General features: G+C 44.4%; 1 protein-coding gene across 2 annotated transcripts in view; it reads right to left on the bottom strand.

Moving 5' to 3' along the window:
• Nucleotides 1–22,263, bottom strand: part of ARID1A (AT-rich interaction domain 1A) — a 114,496-nt gene that overhangs the window by 70,121 nt on the left and 22,112 nt on the right. The window contains exon 1 of one of the 2 annotated variants that reach the window (XM_083626704.1): nucleotides 19,116–20,838. The exons of the other annotated variant lie outside the window; for it this stretch is intronic. Within the exon in view, the coding sequence (XP_083482830.1) occupies nucleotides 19,116–20,297 (1,182 nt within the window). The 5' untranslated portion in view covers nucleotides 20,298–20,838. Of the gene's footprint in view, nucleotides 1–19,115; nucleotides 20,839–22,263 lie in introns of those variants that run through there. 2 annotated transcript variants of the gene reach the window in all.

Genomic DNA, 22,263 nt, shown 5'->3' with positions numbered 1-22,263 from the left:
CTGTTCCAAGTTGATCCACCTCAACATCTAGTTGTGTTATGTTTCCTATCAGGCAATATCCAACAATAGACATACACAGAGCAGATCCAATAAAATCAATGGCTCTACACATGAGTATGACTGGGTTAGATATATACAGCTAATCCCAAAAAAGCCATCACATTTTTAAAAAGAGGAGAAAAATCACAGTGAAGCAGTGGAGACCCAAAAGTGCTAAGAGCTAAGATGAGTAATGTGGCTGTGGATCCACTGGAGGCACTCAGCAACCTGGGAGTAGAACATCAAAGATAGGACTGTACACTATTAGCATGATTACTGGAGTAAATAGGCCGTCAGTACAGTGGGGTAGAGGACAAGGACTATAAGGCCTTTAGTGGAGTCTAAAAAAATCAGTTGGCAGAAGTGACAGTTCACACATGGCTTTTAAGAAATCTGAAGTTCCCAAAAGGAACAACAAGTGCCCTACTGGGTCAGGTCAGTAGCCATATAGTCAGGCATCCTGTTCTCACAGTGGTCAACCAGAAGCCTATGGGAAGCCTGAAAGCAGGACATGAGTGCTAAAGCACTGTCCCCTCTTGAGATTCCCAGCAACCTGTATTCAGAAACATACTGCCATAGGCAGTGGAGGTCAAGCAGAACTATCATGGCTGGTAGGAAAGAAAAAGGTGGAGGGTCAACTGTGACAGTCACAGCAACAGTCAGGAAAAAATCCAAACCAGAAAGGTCACACAAGCAATACTTAAGAGAGGATGAGATTAAGAGTGGCAATAGGTGAGGAAGTCATTCCAAAGGATGGAAATCAAGTTGGAGGGGAGGTAGCAATAGGCTGCTCAGTCACAGACAATCACAATGCAAATGCTGAAGCCACCAAGGAGCTCGTGAAAACATTTAAGAGAAAGGCAGCATACCAAGCATCAAGGCCTGAAATAAAGAAAGAGAAGGGGAGTCATGAGGCCAATACAACCAATGCAGAGATGCAAAAGGGAAGTGGAGATCTATAAAAAGCAGCTTAATGGTTGAGAAACAATTGAAGGGTAGACACCTGGGAGCACTTAGCCAATGCTCTCACCATGTTTGGGGGGCAGTATACTTAAGAGAAAACTAAAAACATAGAATGACAGCAACTTTTGCAGGGTGAGGAGAAAGGGGGGGATCTAGATAAGAGCAAAGTCTTGAAGAAATCATGGGTTGGGGGAGATAACTGCTTTTTGGGCAACTCAATTCCAGCAGCAGCAGCAAAGTATCCAGATGGCAGCTAGGGAAGCAGAGTGGTTGACTGCTGAGGTGCTAAGAGACAAATTAGCAGAATACCAAAGGTAAGAATTGGGACACATATAGTGCAGGACTTTGAGAATGGAGAGGAATGCAACGCAGTGTCAGGGAAATGGGAGCCCTAAGGAATTAAATCCTCCTTCTGTAGCATGCAAGCTACCTCAAAAGCTGCAAAATTGGGTGAGGGGCCAGCCTGCCTGGGAAGGCCACAAGGGACAAGAGCTAGAGTCTCATTCCCACCTTCCAGCAAAAGCAATTTCCCAATCTTTATATCAATGTTTTAGGAACAGTCATCTGAACTGAAGTTCCCCCTTGAACTTAGTTGATGCTGAGCCAACCCAGCTCCCTCAGCCTTGTCTTGCAGGGCATGTATTCCATACTATCAAAGTCCTTTAGTTTTCATGCTACTGGTCCCCAGTGGAAACTCAAAATTGTCCCTGACACCCAGACTGCCATCAAGGACAGACATCAGTCACATTAAGGCAGAATGGAAACAGAGTACTACACCAAGGCCAAAACTGTGTCAACTAGTGCTAACACCCTACACGCTCAAAGCACCATCTCCTTGTAGATATAAAATAGTTTACTATTAAGGCCCTACTCAAGGGTTCCCAAAGTCTTAATCCTGCCCTCCTTCCTTCACTCTTTTCATTCACATCCAAACAAAAGCCAGGTCCAGGGAAAAAACAAATCAAAAAGCAACTAACTGCTATCATTAATGGACTGTGTATTTGAAAAACACTATTAAACAGCCTCACAGTCTTTACTAACTTTTTCATTAAAAGTTACTACCCACTGAGCTCCTTACTATTTACAGTTCAAGCTCAAATCAGCTTTGTTCCATTCTGAGTAGACCCAGGTTGGTCATGCCTATTAATGTCAATGGGTCTACTCTGAGTAGGGATAGCACTGAATACAACCCAGTGGTTTTGTATCAGATAATCCAACTTGGGGTCAAATATATATCCAACACACCTGCAAGTGTAACAACTAGTGCCAACTCAGCTGATTTAACTCCAATATCCTATGGGCTTGGCATATGCTGCTTTTGTAAAATTTCACATGGAATAAATTTTCAGTGACATGAGGGGAGCCAGAATATTGCAGTGGTTACACTGTCAGACTAGCTCTTACAAGACCAGGGTTCAAATCCCAATTTCGTCATGAATCTCACTGAATTGTCTTCGGCAGGTCACAGTCTCTTGGCCCAACAGGGTTATTGAATGGGTAAAAAGGAGAAAGGAGGAGAACCCTGTATGCTGTACTGAGCTCCTAGCAGGAAAGACAGGATGCAAGCAATGTAAACTACAGTATAAACAAAACCAAAAGCCTTCTCCGTTTGTTTTAAAATGCCGTATTATAGCAAAAGCTTCTATTTGTGGCAAGAAGCGCACACCAACCATCTACATATCAGTTCAGATGGATTAATTGGACTGCTTATAAAAGCAAAGTTAGCAACACCAGGAGTTGTTCAGCAAGGAGAGGGATCCCTGGCTACAGATGAATAGATACTGAAATTCATATTACGCTAATGCCAGGGGGAAAGGAGGAACAGCCGATGCTGCAAACCTTCCAGTAGGATAAGAACAAGTATAGCAGGAAACCATAATACTAGGAGGCAGAGCCAATTTCAATTCTTATGATGATAGCAAATTCTGAAGCAGAGCTCTCTGGATGATTTTCAAACACCATGGGTCACATCTAGTAACAGTTTCACTAGATAGAAGAAAAGGACAACTTTGGGTTAAGGTCGTCACACCAGACACTCATCAAGGAATAACTTTGAGGGCAACGTTCAGTACTTCTATCAAGTTTGTATACATGCAGCATTTCATTGTTTCTTACAACAACCATGCAAGTTAGGCCATTATTCCAATACTCAGACAGCGGGAGTTGCTTGCCTAAGACTGCCCAGCAGGATCAGGGCCACATGAAGTACAGTAGTGGTCTCCAGTTTTCAATTCAAACTCTTGTAGCCAATATAGTAAAGAATTTGGAATGTAAAGAAATGTAATTGTTTACAATTCTGTTCTTTGCAGTTACTTTCTTTTGAGGCAGCAAGCAGAGCAAAAATATTTTGTTTTCATTTGCCAATCACATGCTTCAAAAAAGCCTCAGGGCAGCTGTGTGTGTGTAGCATTTTACATTGCACAATCTTTCATTGTAAGAGTGTTTTGCATATTATTTTGGTATTGTGTTAAGGGATGTCATTGTTAGATACTTTTGAATAAAAAGTGGGGTACAAAATGTTAAACTGAAATGGAATTAAACTTATTACATCAATCAGTATTTTGAAATCAGGTTTTCACTCCTGTAGCCAGTGGCTACAAAGAAGAACAATCACAGCAAACCACCACAAACAACTAAAACCCCACCTTCTCCACTTTGTTAAGATAATGTATGTTCCACATGATCAGTTAAGATGAAACTTTAAAGTGAAGTTTTTTTAAAAAAAGTGAATACAGTGGTACCTCTGGTTACGAACGGAATTCGTTCCAGAGGTCTGATCGTAACCAGAAACCGCTCATAACCTGAGGCACTACTAGTGAAAGTATGCCTCCAGCTGCACACCTGCCTCCTGCTGGGCATGTGCCTCTGGAGCGCAATTTCCGCTCACATCCCAGGGCAAAGTTTGCAACCCGGAGCGGCTACTTCCGGGTTACCGGAGCTCATAACCCGCAGCGTGTGCAACCAGAGGCATTCGCAACCAGAGGTACCACTGTAGATGAAGTGCCCTTTTATGTGAGAGAGCAAATCAAACAAAATTTGAGGCCTATAGAAATAAATTAGCACTTCCTAGAACAATACAGTGGTACCTCTAGTTACGAACTTGATTCATTCCGGAGGTCCGTTCTTAACCTGAAACTGTTCTTAACTAGGTGTGCTTTCGCTAATGGGGCCTCTTGCTGCCGCTGCGCCGGCGGCACACGATTTCCGTTCTCATCCTGGAGCAAAGTTCTCAACTTGAGGTAACTCTTCCAGGTTAGTGGAGTTTGTAACCTGAAGCGTTTGTAACCTGAGGCGTTTATAACTCGAGGCACCACTGTACTTTGTTCTAGGGCATGGACAGCCAACATGGTACCCCTCCAGATGTTGGACTAAAAGTCCTAGCAACACTGCCAATTGTCAGGGATGGGATTTGTAATACAACAACATCTGGATGGCACCAAGTTGGTTATCCCTGTTCTACAGGATGCGATGTCATTCCCATACTGTATCACTGCAAGATACGGCACAACCATGCACAGATATTAACTATGCTAGGGTATGGGGAAAGAATTTCTCACTACACAAGCAGGAGTCATTTCCCAAGCTTTTCCTGTAGTAGCAAACAAGAGCTAAGAACCACTACTGTTGAGCCAGTATGTTCCAGTCAAAGAGCCGAAGACTTGGATTCTACTGCTGTTAAGAACTCACCTAAGTGTTCTGGGACAAATCTCACTCTGATAAAATGAAAAAAGTGGACTACTATGAAGACAGAAGAGATAGAAACACTAAAGTACTCTGCACAGACAGATCCTTAACAAGGCACTGCAAGACCTGCAGACTACGTGACAAATCAGACATCACCCAATACTACAATGCTCGTAGAAATATTTCCCATATTGACTAATTCAGAGGCAAACACCTTTTAATAGTTAAGATTTCTTTTCTAGGGAAAGACAGGTCTTCTAGAGATTCCACAGTGAGGCCACTGTTAAGCTTGGTATTCCTGTTTAATTATTTACATCAAGTTAATAAATGCCAGTTATTTCTCTTATACCATCAAGTTAATAAATACCAGTTATTTAGTCCTACAGCCATCTGGCCTAAATTCACCAACCTTCATTCAGGAAGCATGACTTGCAACATGAAGTATGAACGAAGCCCATTGCATACAGTTGGACTTTCTCCATTATACAACTCAGATGCTGTTAGACCATCTTCAGCAACAACTTTGGGTGTATTTAGGCCCCAGACACCCCATGACAACCAACCAAATTCTTACTTGTCGGGGGACATCTCATGATGTGTACTCCTAGCACCTCCTCTGTCCACCCAATGAAGCAGGCTCTTGTATACAAAGGCTCATGCTACAGTAAGTTAGCCTTTAACTGTGCCACTGTACTCAGTTTTACAAGTCAAAAAGAGTAGCTGAAATTAGGACTGAGATACTCTCAGCTAGAAGCAAAGTGTTCTGTATTAAGCTTTCTGCAGACAACTGCAAGATGTATTCACCAAGCAATGCCTTCCACCCCCACCATGTCAGTGGAAAAGAAAATATTTGCCTTGTTTGGTTAAATGTTATAAATATGGCACAGTTCATCCCAAAATCATCCCCTCTATTTCCAGTGTTTGGTGGGGAGTGCCTATGAAGTCACAAACACCTCCCTCTTGTGGGGGAGGGGTTGCTATCAGCAGGCTAGTGCAAACCTTGAGGCCTGAAAAAGTGCCAAAAGAAAAAATATTTAGGAAAACCCCACATAGAGGGAGAACTCCCAAAACAACCCAATGTGGACCAACCATGATCAGTCAGAATGTCAAATGTTCAAGAAATGGGGATAGAAAGATAGAAAATTGAATGGGAATGAAGTACTATGGAGAAGGGCATGGCTGGCAACCTGAAGAGGAGTACTCTACCCTGCAACTTTTTGTTATAGGCCACACTTGTATTGAATACTAGCAGGGAGTGCTGGGGCTCCTGGGGAATTTTTAGAAACCAAAAACTATTTTGAGTTTGTTTGTTTTTTTAAAGTGTAATTTGTGAGTTTGGGCATGCCATTCCAAAAAGTGGGTAAAGTCACACCAATTCCACATTTCAGTCTGCCATATTGAATCAAAATGGCACCTGGCATCCAAACATTGACAAAAATCATCACTCACACCCTGAATTCTCAAGCCAGGTTTGGTGACAATATCTTAGGAGGTGGTCAAACCTATGCCCCAAAATGAGCAGTCACACAAAGTCATGTTTCAGTCCGCCATCTTGATCCAAAATGGTGATGGCACCTAAACATCAACATAGGCCCCCACCCCCACCTCAGAAACCCTTGTGCCAAGTTTGGCGGTGGTATCTCGAGAGGTGGCCGAACCTATGCCAACAACCGGGCGAAGTCACACTGAATGTACATTTCAAACTGCCATCTTGATTCAAAATGGCAACCAAAGTCCAAATGCTGACGAAGACCAGTGTCCCTGCCTTCAGAACCCTCAAGCACGATTTGGCAACTATATTTAGGAAGCATCCAAAACTACAGAGAACAAATGGACAAATTACTTTCCAAAATATACAGTAGATAAAGATGTGGATGGAGCTACAACCTGGCATAGCATCACAGGCACAGGAATCCAACCCCCATCTCCAAGGAAGGCAGAGCCTGTAATGTTCAAATTTTATTTTCATGAACTTTTATCTGAGATAATTGCAAAGTTTAACCAATTTTGAATATTTTCAAAGTTCCACCTGACAACCACAAGCGTACTTCTCTTTTCATGGGGAAACACTGCCCTGCCAAATGAATTTTGCTTCTGGAAAGTTTGGAACATCCTATGAATAGTTGCCAGGAAATGGTCCTAACGAATTCAAAGGTACCTGCCTCCTAGTAACTGCAATCTTGGTCTTCAAATAAATGGCCATGGTCCGTGTGGCCAATCTGTTTTGCAACATGTACTAATGAACCTTGAAACAAATGGTGAATGAAAATTAAGTACATTTATCATATAATATTAATATTGAATCTAACAGTGTTATAACTAAGAAATTCAACCTAGTAAAAGTGAACTTGAGAGGACAATATACTTTCACCGTGTGGAAAGTATGAAGCATTTTATGTTTTTCCAAGCCAGTGTTCACTCCTTAGCAGTCATACAGACCATTTCTTTCATCTCTGTTAATTCCTTCCACTCCATGAACCTCCTAGGAAAGAATCAATATGAACTTATGGAGGTAATCTGTACAAAGAAAAGACTGTCAGACCCTACCCCTACCCCAATTCAGCAGGCAGTACCATGGCTGAACACCTCTGCTCACTCAAGAGAGAGCAAATAATTTGACAGTGACTGCTATTATGCTTGGTGAACATATTAATATCGAAGTTGTTGGACGACAGGACTTGTCACATATTTGGCAAGAAGCTCCTACAGCACTAACATATAACACACTTCGCTAGATCACTGGCAACTTCCTAAACTACTATCTAGGCTCTTCAAAGCACCAACTAACACCTTCATATCTGAATTTCAGACAACCAAGTATAACCTGCCAACAAATCCATAAATAAAAAGGTCCAACTGCTAAAACACCATCACTGGACTTGGATTAAATTCCAAACATATGTCTGTGTGCATCTTAAGTTCCCCAACAGGGAAATTTGTATACTGAATCACATGGTTATTGGAAAGGAATATATTGAAATCACACAGCTTGAATATGTTCTCAAATATCTTCCATAGAAACTAGACGTTTTCTTAAGATTACTGCACAATTTCACTCAGGAGCACTTGATTCCTCTAGAAGCAATGTTACAATTGTTACCAAAGTTGCCTCACTAAACTGCTGAGCAATGCCAAGACCTGCAAGTCCAGGTGCATAGAGAAATATGAATCCCTCCCCAACACATACCTAATTATATCACATGGGCAGATCACTATACCTTTTTGTAACAAGCAATACATTAATCCCAAGAGAAGCAGTTCTTCCTGTTCTAGCCTTGTTGGTGCTTATTCCACCCTCTGTGTGCCTCATAAGGCAAGTTTGGGCATTATTACTTTAAACACAGAGCATAAAGAAAGAAATGCACTAAGGAGGAATGACCTTGTAGTTCAGGCACAGGACTAGAAATCAAAGGCCTAGCTTCTGTCCCTAGTTGTTGGAACAGACACACCACCATTTTGGGAAAGCTAAAGCTTCTTTGTATATAGAAGTAGCATGCAAGAAGAACATTGAAAACAGAAACAAATAATGTCTAATACAGAATAAGCTTTCACTGGCAAAAAAAGCCACTAACCAAATGTTTCTATGTGAATTAAGTTTCACAACTGAATTAATAGATTTGTAACTTTGGAAGAGCTGCACTATTCAGCACTATGAAAAGTACTGGAAAGAGAATGCTGAATCTAGGTCTGCTGGGGGAAAACATTCTCTTCATTGCTGTCCAGCCCATCATGAGCACAACACAACAATTAAACAGTCACTTGATAATCCAAAATGAAGGGGGTAGTAAGAAAGATACAAAAACCCATACATTCATGTTTAAACAAATGAAAAGTCATAATATATACCTGGAAGGCTTAGTTTTTCCACAAAACTGTCCAATGTGTTTTCAGGTTATACAAGTGGACCTGCAATAAAATGTTGCAGTGCGAAGTACTCCTGTTCAGTATACCAGCCAGCAAGCCTTGTCTTTTTCTGGGATACTTCATTCTATTCCCACACTTTTCCATTGACCCTCCTCCACGCCTTAACAGTTAATCAGCATTTCTTGCCCATTCAGCATACAGTACTCAGTCCTCAATGGCCTATTCGTTACTGGGGCTTCACATCCCCCTTTTAGAGCCCCGATTCTATTGAGGTTTAATTGAACCTGCAGATAGCACACTCCCTCCTTGTGCAAGAATGTGTTGTTTTCACTGCACAGGTATCCACTCACCTCTAAATTTGGGAGATTAGGGGAATAGCACACACATACAATGCTTGTAACTGTTCTCAAGCTGTTCAAAATATGGATTTTATGATAGCAAAGCACCTAGATGTCTATGCCACCTCCCATTTTATTTTACCTAATATTTATGTATAGCAACAGTTTCTATGACAAGGTGGTTAATAATTTTTCTCTCCTAATATTTAAAATCTTTTATTGCCGTTGTCGTTTTAGTTAAAATTTGTACCTATATGTTTATGGGGGGGGGGGAAGAATTTCAAAGAACATTTATCAACTACCTTTTTTTTCTTTTGGGGGGGGGCCTTAAGAGCAATATACAGGTAAACTAGGAATATAGTGTTACATCCTGTTCTGGATGGGTTGCATTTCTCCTTAAGGAACAGACTCACAACTTTAGTGTACTTACTGGTCTGATTCATATTTTAGATGTTCACACAGTATCAATGGCATAAAGTACCTTTCACAAGCTTTGATTAAAATGCCAATTTTGATCCCTCTTGTACAGGATCACATGCTTCCGGTCACAACTGCATATGGGTCTGCCTTTGAAGGCAAATTTTAAACATCAGCAGATGCAAGATATAGCGTTGATTCCAATGCTAGTCCTACTCAAAGCAGACCCCTTGAAATTACCTGACACAACCAGCTTAGGTTCATTAATTTTGATAGGTCTACTCTTGAGAAGACCTTAGTTGGCTACACCCCATAGCAGCTAATTATTACTTGGAACTTGCCACAGGGAACATCGTGCTATTGTTAAAAAACAGCTCCACTGGCATCCACTGTGTGTCTGGGCACTATGCAAAGCATGGGTCCTAAGCTTTAAAGCCCTAAATGGCTTGGGCTCAGGGTACTCCTTGTTCCCACATAAATGTACCTGTGTGTTGGGCTCATCAGTGAAAGCATACAGGTGCTTCTGTTTTCCGGAGGAGAGGGCCTTCTCTATTTATAGAACACTCACACCTCAGAGGGGTTTGCCTACCATTAGAACAGCTCTTCTCTCTACAACTTTTCAATTAAGAGCAAGGATGTTGTACTGCCTCTCCATAAATTTTTGAAGCTACTTAAGTCTATTCCTACTTTTTCTATTTTATTGTGATCGTATGGGTTCTTGATTGTTCATGATGTTCTTTGAAAGCCACCTGGTGAATAGGGCTGGGTGATGTTGCATTTTTAACAACGTGATGTATCACTAGCTAGGTTTACCGCAATGTTAAAAGAAGCTACATTGGCCCCTGGCCCCAGCTGAGCAAGCTCCAATGTCCTGCCACTCACACGCAAGCGGCAGGGACCTGGGGCTCCTTTTTGAGGTTCCCTCTGTCTTCACCAGCGTGGGAGGTGGGTGAGCTACCTCGCACACACCCCACTCCACGAAGACAGACCAAGTGGGAGTAGCCAATTGCACAGAGCCTGTCAGGCTCCATGTGTTTGACTGCCTTCAGTTTCGCCCATGCAGGCGCACTGCCTCTTTCCTCGCTCCCCAGCTGAGCAGCTATGGAAGAAGGAGTGGGGTTAGGGCTCTCTGAGCTGGGGAGCAGGGGCTTCGCGCTCCCCAGCTGAGCAGCCACAATCCCACTCCTACTTGCGTACAATATTGATATATCACCCAGGCCTACTTCTGAATGTAATGTATCAATAGTAAGCCTGGACACGGATACTTCAAATAAAAATAAACCTGCTAACAAATACACTGCCCAAATCATTTTACAGGATTAAAAATAAACTGCCTTCTCTCCCTCCTCCCATTCTTAGCAGATTTCATTAAAGTACAACCAGTACACATGAGTTCACAACACAGATTGACCAAATATGAAATCTACGACCATATTTTGCCATTACAAATGCAGGAAAATGGAACCACATTGGTGAGTAGGTTGTATCAAATTACAAGAAAAAGTTCAAACACCTGCCATCATATAGAAAATTGATTTTTAGTCTATGGCTTGGGTCATATTTCAAGGGTTATTCACTCAAACTGATCAGCATCGTAAGATGGAGCTAGTTAACAATGAACACACATCTGTGAAATGCTTCTCTAAAGCCAGCATAAGCAATTTTAATGAAAGTGAAGCACCAAGAGAATAAGCTTGTCAGCAAAGATAGCCCAAACCAGCAGATGCTGAGGGTCTATAGTAGAGATCCTTGAGGTACTGCATCTATCGAAAATGGAAAGATGGGAACATAGATCTGACCAAGAATGGCAATTAGGTATGCTTTTGCATGCTCCACCCTATTGACCTCAAATGCAACCCCCAAAGAGTTATATATTTCATTCCTTCGAAGTGAAATGAATTCCTAACTGCATGATGTCTCTCTGGCTGTAATACAATTGGGCTGGGGGATGAAGAAATTAGAAAGGTACTTTTCCAGCCTTTCAAACAAGTCAAAAAAGTTGCCAGCCTACATAAGTCATTTGTTGCCTTAAAAAAATATCCAATCACCTTCAAGGTTCATAACATGGTCACCCAGAAGTCCATTCTTATTTGGCATAGCAGGTGAGCAGCTATTTAGAAACCTGGTTGTTGTTGTTGTTTCACAAATATAAATAAATCTTAAAAGACTGAAGTTCACCTATTTAAAATGAAAGTGCACAATGCTATTGATCAAGTGCAGATGTAGTGTTGTTTCCTAACCATGGCTCAGAATTAAAGCATACCACAGACTCTTCTCCCTGCACCCTATTGCCATTAATTTATTCCTCCCATTGGTTACAATTTCTATCACTACAGGTTTAATGTATGTACCATGGTTAGGTCCAAAACAGGAAAGAGGGAAAGAATGGCTTCACATTTGAAATTTTGTAGCACACTACTCATTTGCCAGCCATTTCCTTAGCCAGTAAAGCGAGAAGAGCGCCACAACCCCAGAGTCGTCCGCGACTGGACCTAATGGTCAGGGGTCCCTTTACCTTTACCTTTAAAAGAACACAGGAACATTGCAATCTTAACATTTTTACCAGAACACTGACTGTCAACTCAAAAGTTCTTAAAGCTGGAGCCTCCTCTCTAGTTAGAATATGCCCAATTTCTAATTTGAATCCAAGAAGCTTTAAAAATTCAGGCAGTTTCCTCTTCATATTCACATTTTAAAAGCTCCTGGTGCCAGAAAGATCCCTCCCTACAGGGCACAATTTGTGAATGAACTATTACAATATTACTACTCAACATTAAGCCAAAAAAAAAAAAAAAAGACAGTTGAAATGACAGTGGAAAGAGACCAATTAGTTTAGAACATTGGCAGGAGATTCTGACCAGAAATGGTTCATAAAGCAACAGTCCCATTGGCTCCACAGTACATAACTCGATTAAGAACCTTGGCATAATATTATTACTATACAAGTTATTGTACAAATTAGCAAAGGGGGGTTTAGCCATCCCCAGCAGTAGACTCAGCATTTGAAGAGCAATACAACTGGACTTCACTGCATTTTACCCTCAAGATGCACAAGCTTTAATTCAGGGGTGGGCAACAATTCAATCTACAGACTTAGAAACCACCTTTCCAAAACAAGAGTGCCTGCCCTCATGCACAAGAACAAGATGATATGATTCAAGAACCAGAAACAAAAGCCAGATTAAAAGCTGTTCAGTTTAAAAACAAAAAAGCCCAAACTCTGGTGCATTAAGAGAAGACAATTCTCTGTGAAGAGATTTAGAATGTAGACACTGTGGCACTATGCCAAATCACAGTGTTACCAACCATACATAAAAAGCTTATACACCATCGTTTAGGCTTTCTGATGCACAGCAAGCAAACCATGACTTAGATCTCCTACTCTACATTCGTTTTCCATCTGCTCAGCACTCTGCTTCTTAAGTTCCTAAATTGTCTCTCTTCCCCATGCTGGAGCATTTGAAGTAGAGCAACAGGCCTAAACGTGGCTTGTGAATTCAGACGTAACAAACCACAATTAATATGGACGCTAGTTTGTAACTGCGGATTCAAACTGCGGATTATGATCCTCGCTTACAAACTATACCTTGCAAGGTGGTGCATGTTCAGAGGTAATGCCACCAGCAAAGTACACATAGAACAACTTACTGTGAAAAATAAAAACCAAATATGTGAAAGAATAAACCCAACAGCGTGAGCATATCATTAATACAGAAACAACTAAAAAAAGCCTCCTTAAACACTGCCTTATGCACTAGCTTAAAAGGAAGCAGTAAGGGGGCGTAACACACCACTCTCAGGCAGCCGTTTCTGCAATCTTTACAAAGTGTGGTTTAATGTTAAGTTTGAATGCAGACTGTGGGATCTAAACATACAATGGATTGACATTTTACACATCCATGAAAACTGTATACAGAATCATAGAATTGCAGTGTTGGAAGGGACCCTGAGGATCATCTAGTCCAATCCCCTGTAATGCAGGAATATGCAGCTGACCCATACAGGGATCGAACTTGCAACCTTGGCATCATCAGCACCATGCTCTAACCAACTGAGTTTTCTAGTCTCTGCTAATCTCCATGGTATGGTGATCAAGTTTATATTTGATACAACTTTCCAGGACTATAGTATTTTCATTTGCATCATTAGAAGACAAGACAGGCTGCCTACACCTATATAGGAGCCAATTTCCCCCAGGAGGACACATGACCAAGTTATGGATGTGCAGTGCATTTTTCTTATTTCGAACTATGACCTTGCACTGAAGAGTTCTGAAGGTTCAACTAACTGGGATAATTTTCAAAGCAGTGTTGTTTTGTCAGCATCTTCCTTAGTAACTATCTTTTCTCAAGCCAGGAATGTCTACAGAGTTACAACACCCAACAATTTAATTCTGGCACCTGGGAACATCAAATGATTTTCCTGACCTGGTTGCTTACCTCCTCTAGCTTTTGTGAAAAAACATATGCAGAACCAAATATACAGAGGCAACTAGGCCACATTTTCCCAACATTTTGTTACTGTGTGGAATGGCTCACTGGTCCCATGTTACTTTATACAAAGCCTCATATAATCTAAGATATACAGTACTCAGTAGACAGCACAGCAGTTAGGACACAGCTTCTGATTCCAAGGTATCACAGCAACACTTAGCACCAATTTAATTGAAAGCACTCTAGCCTGAACACCTACACTTGAATAGCAATAGTACAGACCAAAGATAGATGCCAGAATGTATCTTTTTGTAAGTATGCCATTATTTTAAAAATGGAGTTCAGGAAAAACTGCTTGGTGAGAACACAGCTTCACTGAAGTTTGCAAAGAGGTGATCACTTAAAGTTCCAAATTTCACTTTTGCTGCTATATAAAGGTCAAACATCAGTTTTGGAAGATCAATTTGCATTCCTTCATTTAGAAAACATTTAAGGGGTAGTAGGTATTGCAGTATGATGAACATTAACCAGTCAACTGGTCCCAAAATTCCTCACTTTCTCTAGATACACTACAGAGTCTATGCCAGTCACTCAGAATTCATCAGGAACTCTCTAGATTTCCACTCTATTATACTTCAAGCAGAAAATCTGTTCCCTTTACTCACTTTGATTTCCCATTCAGAAACATCATAACAGGCAGTATGTATCTATATCAACCTCAGCAGCAGGCACAAATACCACATATTTATTTCCATGAAAAAGGTATTCCTCAAGTACACATTTTGTGGAGGTTCTCTCATCTTGCTGTTTTCAGAGTCTATTTAATTTTAAATATATAATAACCTTCCACGTAATGCTGAACAGATAAACTGTGATACTGCTACAACAGTTGCACCCAAAGGACTAACAGCAGATGCTTAGGTTCCCTTGCGTCCAAATGAATCTTACTCCCTATCAAGTGTTTTTAGGATTGCAGCCCAAGTCGGATGTAGCAATTATCAAATCAAATCATGCAACAGTGTTAAGCAGAAAACAAAAATCAGGCTGTATATACATCATACACTTAAAAGTACACAACTTCCACCAAGGAATCCTGGGAACTGTGGTTCTACTCTACTCGTAGAGCTACAATTCCCAGCACCCCTAACAAATAACTTCCCAGGCTCATTTGGGAGAAGCTGTGTGCTTTAAATGTACGGTGTGTATACAGCCTTAATGTATTTCATTTCTGATCTTATTTTGCATTCTTCCCTCTATACCCCAGACTTGGAACAAAGATTCATGCAAGGTCCAAAAAACAACATTGATGCAAAACCTTACAAAACTTGCACACCTTCAAGAAATTTTTCAAGCTCACTTGTATGCTTCAAACTAACCTAGCCACCAAGATAGGGAAGAGAAGGAACTCATCCCTAACTCTATAGATTGTTTTTCTACCACCCATCCAATATCTGTCTAAGGCACTAGTCTTAAACTGGGAGGTCGCAGCCTAATCCAAAGTAGGTTGTAACAGTATTACCACTATAAAAATATAGTGTAAAGGATTAAGAAATGGATCCCCAAATGCATGTTTGGGTTTAAAGTGGGCCCAGGGTCTGAAAATGTTTAAGATGCCTGGTTCAGTATGTACACCATTTCTTCCCTCTCTAATCCCCACTCAAAAGATGCCAACATGCATACTGATAGGAAGTTGGTTTAAAAAGAGAATCATTTTGACTTATAAATTTCAGCTTCTACTATCTACCCACTAATTCCAGATACTGTATTGACACATTAATAGCTTCACACCTAAATGCCTATCATTAAACCAGTGGTTTTCAACCAGCGTGCCATGGCACCCTGGGGTGCCTTGAATGATGGTCAAGGGGGCCGCTGGCAACACTGGCCTGTCCCTTTTTCCTTCCCTCCCTCCTCTAATGCCCTCTTGCGCCTCTGCCTGCCAAAGGCTTGCACAGCTGTTTGTTGCAGCAGCCCTGGCTACAAGCTTCCCAGGTGAATGGTGCCTCTGGGGCTGGCAAAGGGGTGTTTCTCAGGCCTCTGTGGGGCAGGGTGAGGAGGCACTTCTCTTTGGGGCAGGTGGGGCAGCTCAGAGACCAGGGGCGGCTGCCCAGAGGACTCCCAAAGAGAGGGGAAAGGATGCTGAAGGAACACTCAAGGGAGCGTGTTTGAAAAAGGGTGAGAGCTCTGCCAGTTCTGCAAGCATGGGGTGACATAACTGGGCTCCTGATCCCCACAGGAGTGCTGCAGAAGGATGTAGTTCATCAAGGCAGCCATGGACGCAAAAAGGTTGAAAACCACTGCCTTAAACAATCAAGACTGGTTTTAACCATGAATGAGAAACAGGACTGCTACAGAGTAACCAGACCTTCTCTAATAAAATGTGGTCTGCAATGTAATGTATGAACAAGCCTTGTCTATATAATATAGAGGGCCTCTTCACATATTTCAATGTTTAGGATATATCCAAATGTGAATCCTTAAAAGTGCAAACTGTAACTGAAATTAATAGGCCTCACTCAAGAACTTCAGGCTGCCAAAACTGACTGCAGACTCTCTACCAAGTGTACCAGGCTTTGCTGGCCTGTAGCATGTGAATTAGCCCTACAAAACATCCTCAGAGGCTCAACCCAGCACACAAATAATCACTGTATCCTGTGTTGTGCAAAATGCCCAGAAACTTTTAAAAATACTACTTGAGTTGAATTAGTTCAATAGCCAGAATCTCTCTCATGGTCAGTATCTTTCATTTTTCTTTCCCTCCAGAGTCATGTTCTAGTACAGTGGATGCTGTGGACACTCGGGTTGCAAATGTGATCCATGCAGGAGGCACTTTCACAACCCACAGCATTCGCAACCCGCAGCGCCACATCTGCGCGTGTGCGGGTTGCGATTCAGCGCTTCTACACATGCGCCAAAACCTGGAAGTAACCTGTTCCGGTACTTCCGGGTTCGGCGTGGTGTGCAACCCGAAAACGTGCAACCTGAAGAGTCTGTAACCCAAGGTATGACTGTATTGCAAGCTCCTTGGGATGGAGACTATTCTTCTACCTGCTCCTCTAGAAGTGCCAGTACTATAAAGATCTTAACAATTTTAAAAAATGAGCTGAAGAAAGCACACAAGTAAGAAACTTAACAAAAAAATTTTTTAAAAAATGCTTAAAGGTAAAGGGATTTGAGCATAATTAAGAATTCTCCTTACCACAGTAATTAAAGAACACAATTAAACCAAACTTTTTTCTAGGGGTTAGTTTACAGAAAAATTGGGAAACTTTAAGCTATAATCTGAACAAGTCCTGACCTAGAACCTTGAAGATGACTAGGGAGGACCAAGAAAGAATACTGGTCTCTCATCAGTTCAATATATCAGATTTATATTATGGACTTCTAAAACCAGAGACATCATCCATCACATAACTTGTGAAATGACTTCATTTTTAAAATTCCAAATTTGCTTATGATACTAAATACTTATTTACTGAACTATGTTATATCCAGGAAAATATCAAGAGTTTCTATGTTCTTCTGTTCATTACCCAATATTGTTGCAGCCAATACAGCCTGGATAGCTCAGTTGGTTAGAGTGCAGTGCTGATAGTGGCAAGGTTGCAGGTTTGATCCCTGTATGGGACAGCTGCATATTCCTGAAGGGAAGTTGGACTAGATGACCCTCAGGGTCCCTTCCAACTCTGCAATTCTACGATTCTGATGCAAACATCAGCTAGCAGATGGAGGAATAACTGGACATTGCACTGGATTATTATGAAGAACTTTTACAGGCACAACTAACAGATGGATAGTTTGAAATCACTCTTACTTATTTTCCCATCTTTCTCTTTATTCTGTTATTTCATCTCTCCGTCTGCTTGCTTTTCTGCTCATTCTCTTTCTTTCTTATTTCTTGTTTTGTTTCTGGGGGTTTTTTTGTATGTTGAAAAGTCTTTAAATTATATTAAATGCAAACTTTCAACTCTTTCCCCCCTAAGAAAATTGTGCTATTTTATTGCCTTTCAGAATAAAATGACAATTCTGAAAATATTAAATTACAACATTTGCAGCATTTCTGGTTCTGTAGCTGGTATTTTACTATAATGGTCAATTTCTACTAGAAACAGATGAACACTTAAAACTACAGAAATCACTTATATCCAGGAAAGTCACAAAACCAAAAACATATTGGTTTGACAGAAAAGCATCCACACACACACGCCCCATTGTTGCTTCAGCCCTATAGAATCTACTCCAGGCTGCATAAGGCTTAACAAGCAAAATAAATCCAAGGTACAACAAAATGCCATTGCTCCCTCTTTTGTTTCAGGCACAATGCATCGAGGGCAGCGTCTGTGGATCTGCTCCTGCTGAACCTCCTCAAGGTCACAGCCAATTTCAGCTGTGGAATTAAAAAAAAAAAAAGGCAGAAAGTGGCAGTGGGTTATGGCTGGTAGAAAAAGCAGAGTGTAAAAGTTTATGAGCTCATCAGGATTGTTGTACCATTACATCAGAGGCAATTATAAATGGCCAAGAGCAGGAGATGGGGAGCCAATCAGATCACAGATAGGATGTCAACCTAAGACCAACTGTCTCCTGGCTTTGACAGAAGGATTTTACCTCCATAATTCAAATCCCAAACCAAAGCAATCTGCACTTACTACTCCAATCACTGAACTGTTTACCAGCACTTCCAAGCAGGAGCTCAAGGCACTAGGCTATCTAAAAAGGCTGCTCAGAAAATGGCTTCAGCTAGCCTGGACAAGATGAGGGTGTCAGAGCAGGTCACTTGCCCTCTTCTTACCCCCTGGAAGCACAGGAACAGCTCAATTCAACCCACACCAAGAGAGGGAAAAGGAGCCGCAAAGGAGTGGAGCACAGTAGAGCTGAACAGCAGCAATCTGCTCAGCACACCCTCTTTTTTCCAACCCAGCAACATGGAGCTATTTTTGCCACCCCAACCCCTCCCTCCCCAGAGGTGGTGGTGGCAAGCCTTACCCCCACCCCACCCCACCCCAGGACCCCCCTAAAGGCTCCCAGCCGGGACAGGAAAGGGGTAAAGGAGAAGGGCTCTCTCCAAGAGAGCTTACACAAAGGCTGGGAAAGGGAGGAAGGGAAGGCAGAGAGGCAGCCATTTTAGAGACAGAGGAAAGAGACAGACAATGGCAGCTCCCTAGTAATGTGGGCCCGAAGACGACCACAGAAAGCTTGTCACGTTAAAGGACACCCCAACCTCGACCTCGGGTGCGCTCCCCTCCTGCCCTTGCCCTCCCACGGCCAGAGGCGTCCTCAAGCCCCTTCCCTCACCTGCGCCCAGCTGACCACCCAACCCCCAGCCCATGTGCGCCCGCTGCCCCGGTCCTCTTTCCCCGCCCTCCCGGTGCCTTTTTACCTGCTGAGTCCGGGTGAGCGGCTGTCCCCCTCCAGCGCTGCTGCTCCCGGGGCTCATGGGCGCGTGGTGACTCCTTTGTTGGCCTCCCGTGGCTGCTGCCGCCCAGCCTTGGCTGGTGCCCCCAGTGTACTGGGAGGCAATGTCCGCTGCTGCCGGGGCCTTGGCCGTCGCTCCCCCATCCTGGGGCCCGCTCCCGTAGTCGGCCCCGGGATACCCTTGATAGCCCCGAGCCGAGCTTGGGGAGGTGAGCAGCTGGTTGAGGGTGGGGGTGGAAGTGGGCTGCGGGGTGGCGCCCCCGCCGCTGCCTCCTCCTGCGCTTCCTCCTGCGCCGACGGCGGCGGCCGAGGGCCCCATGGCCCCGAAACGCTGCTGCTGGAATGCCGAAGCTGGAGGTTTGGCCCCTGCTTGCGCGGGGCTCTGAGCGTTTCCCCGAGGGGAGCTCAGGGCGTAGGCCTGAGAGGGAGGCGGGTAGGCGCCAGCGCTGCGCCCGGCTGTAGGGTAGTAGTTGTTGTACTGGTGGTTGGGGAAGCCGTGCTCCGAACTGCCGCCGCCGTGGGAGTTCTGGGGAGGGGGCGGCCCCGGGGGGCCCCCGGTGGGCCCCGAATACGGCTGCTCCAGGCCCCCGCTCTGCAGCGCTGCCATGCCAGGGCTTTGTTGTCCGCCATGTTGGTGGAAGGCAGCGGCCGCGGCGACGGCCGCAGCAGCCTGGGCGCCTCGACCGTAGGGCTGCCCGAAACCGTAGGCTGGCGGGGGCAAGGCGGCCGGATGAGTAGGGGGAGGCTGCTGCTGCTGTTGCTGCTGCGGCGGTTGTTGCTGCGGCGTCCCCACCCCGTCGCTGCTGTTGCTGCCGCCACTAACACCGCCGCCACCACCGCCGGGCGGCTCCGGGAGGTTATTGTTCAGTGTGGCGACGGGCCTAGGGCCCGGGTTCCCGTTGGAGCTCTTCAGGTCGGGCTCGGCCCCTGCGCCCCCGCCATTGCTTTCGGCCCCGTCCTGCAGCTCCTTTCCCGGGGGACCTTCACTTTCCGACTGCTTCTCTCCGCCGCGCTCTGCCGCCGCCGCCGCCTCGCCCCCCGCCTCCTCCGACGAACAATCCCGCTGCTGCACCTCCGCTTTCTTCAGCTCGGATGGAGCCGGGGCACCCAAGCTGCTCGCGGCGGCGGGGGCCACCTGAGCGGCCATGATCCCCCCTCCCCACCCAGCCAGCCCCCCTCCCCCGCCTCCTCCTCCCCCGACCTACTCCCTGCTTGGCCGGCCGGCCGGCACAAGGCCTCACCGCTCCTCTCCTCCTCCTCCGCGCTCAGGCGGCGGTGGGATCCTCGGGACAACGGGGTCTCATTCCTCCCCCGGCGCGGCGAGCGAGGCGCGGCGAGCTCCGGCGGGCTGGACGCGGGTGCGAGGGGCCTGGCCCCACTGTGCCTCCTCGCTCAGTTGCAGCCGGCGGAGAAAGGGGGAGGAGGAGGAAAGGGGGAGGGGGGCAGGACGGGGCTCCCGGTGTGGGAGAGGAGGAAGGGAAGGGGGACACGGCGGGCGAGGGAGGATCGGACGGACCCCCGTTCTCGGAGCCGGGCGCTGCGGCCGGAGAGGCTAGACTAGGCGAGCCGAGTGGCGGCAGCTTCCGACTCTCGTCCGCCGAGTCCTGCTCACTCCGACACGAGGCTCAGCACTGCCATTTTACCCAGCGCCGCGGCAGCCTGCCAAACCCGGACTGGAATACGGCCCGGACTGGAGCTTTCTTCCCCTCCCCCCTCACAAAGGAGGAGCTGCCAGGCCCTGGACGCTTTCAACTCAGCAAGGCTGAAGCTTGAAGCTAACAGCAGCCTGCCGCTCGCAAAATCCGCCACGGATCGGCGGCAAAGGGAGCCGAGCTCAGCCTCTGAGCCACAAAAGGAAGCTTCTCTGCTGACAAAACACAAGGCGGGTTGGAGGAAGCTAGGTGAACAGAACTGCTCGCAAAGCCCCATTCCCGCCAGATCTCAGAAGCCTCGCAAGCGAATGCTCCGGTGCTTCCTCTCATTTGCTCAGGGCACAAAGACTCCCGCAACCAAGAAAGGCCAGGACTCGTGCCTTTAAGGGCAGAAGGGATTAACGAGGCACCGCATAGAGGGACTGGTAGAAGGGCAACTAGAATAGATCAAAACTTCAAGGAGGATATCCCAAGAGCAATCGTGGAAAATTCACACCACTCCAGCTGTTATTACCAATAATGTAGGCTGTTCAGTTTAATACTTTTTAACCAGGACAATTTTATGCATTTTCACACTTCATGCAGTCCAGACATCAAACACGCAGTTCCAAGGATACTTAATTGGGCTAAATCCCACTTAACTCTGGGGGACTTACTTCTGCATAAACATTCTTAAGAGTTGTGTTGCAATAAATCCATTGCAGCAAAATCCATTATCCCACTAGCCATTCTATGACAATGGTTAGTTACTTTGTTCAAGCAAAACTAGTGAACTAAATTCTCTATGAATTATTGTTTAGGGTTGCAGGGAATTCAGGAGCATCCTCTATCCATAAGCTTTCATCAGTAACAACATGTGAGACCAGAAGTGTGCACCCAAACCCCTGCCATGTTGCAATGGATTGCAGGGTGCAGAGCTATGATGCCATGCTGCATTAGCAGTGCCAGATGTAGTGTGCAAGGTTCAAAGCTAGTCTCTTGTTGAGTACAAGGTGTGTACCCTACCGCTCAAAACGAGATCTGGTAAATCTAAACATCTACTAGGTGCCTTCATCATCCAGATTATATTAGGCCAACAGCAGAAGTATGCAAGGTACACCTCACCAGAGCAATATGTGTAGTAAAAACAAATTCAGATAGCTCAGGTAAGCATACAAGGGCCATAAAAGGAAAGACCAAAGTGTACCACATGACAACAGGCTAACCAGCCAAGCTGACAGGTGAAATTCCTTACTACAGAAACCACAATAAAACTTGACAGGAAAGCAGAAATCCATACACCAAGTCTTCTCAGCACTCTACAAATCCACTCACCCAATAACCTCTTCAAGTTAACCCACATTAATTGGAGTTAGATATCTCCAGTTATGACTTCATATGAAGAACAGTAAACAATCTTGAAACACTAAAGTATTACACAGCACCCTTCATGCAGTTAACCAGTTCAAGTTAAAGCTTAGG

This window comes from Podarcis filfolensis (genome assembly GCF_964270895.1).
Source record: "Podarcis filfolensis genome assembly, chromosome: 8".
Taxonomy (NCBI): domain Eukaryota; kingdom Metazoa; phylum Chordata; class Lepidosauria; order Squamata; family Lacertidae; genus Podarcis; species Podarcis filfolensis.
The sequence above is the reverse complement of the archived record's forward strand: the minus strand, read 5'-3'. Positions and strand labels throughout refer to the sequence as shown.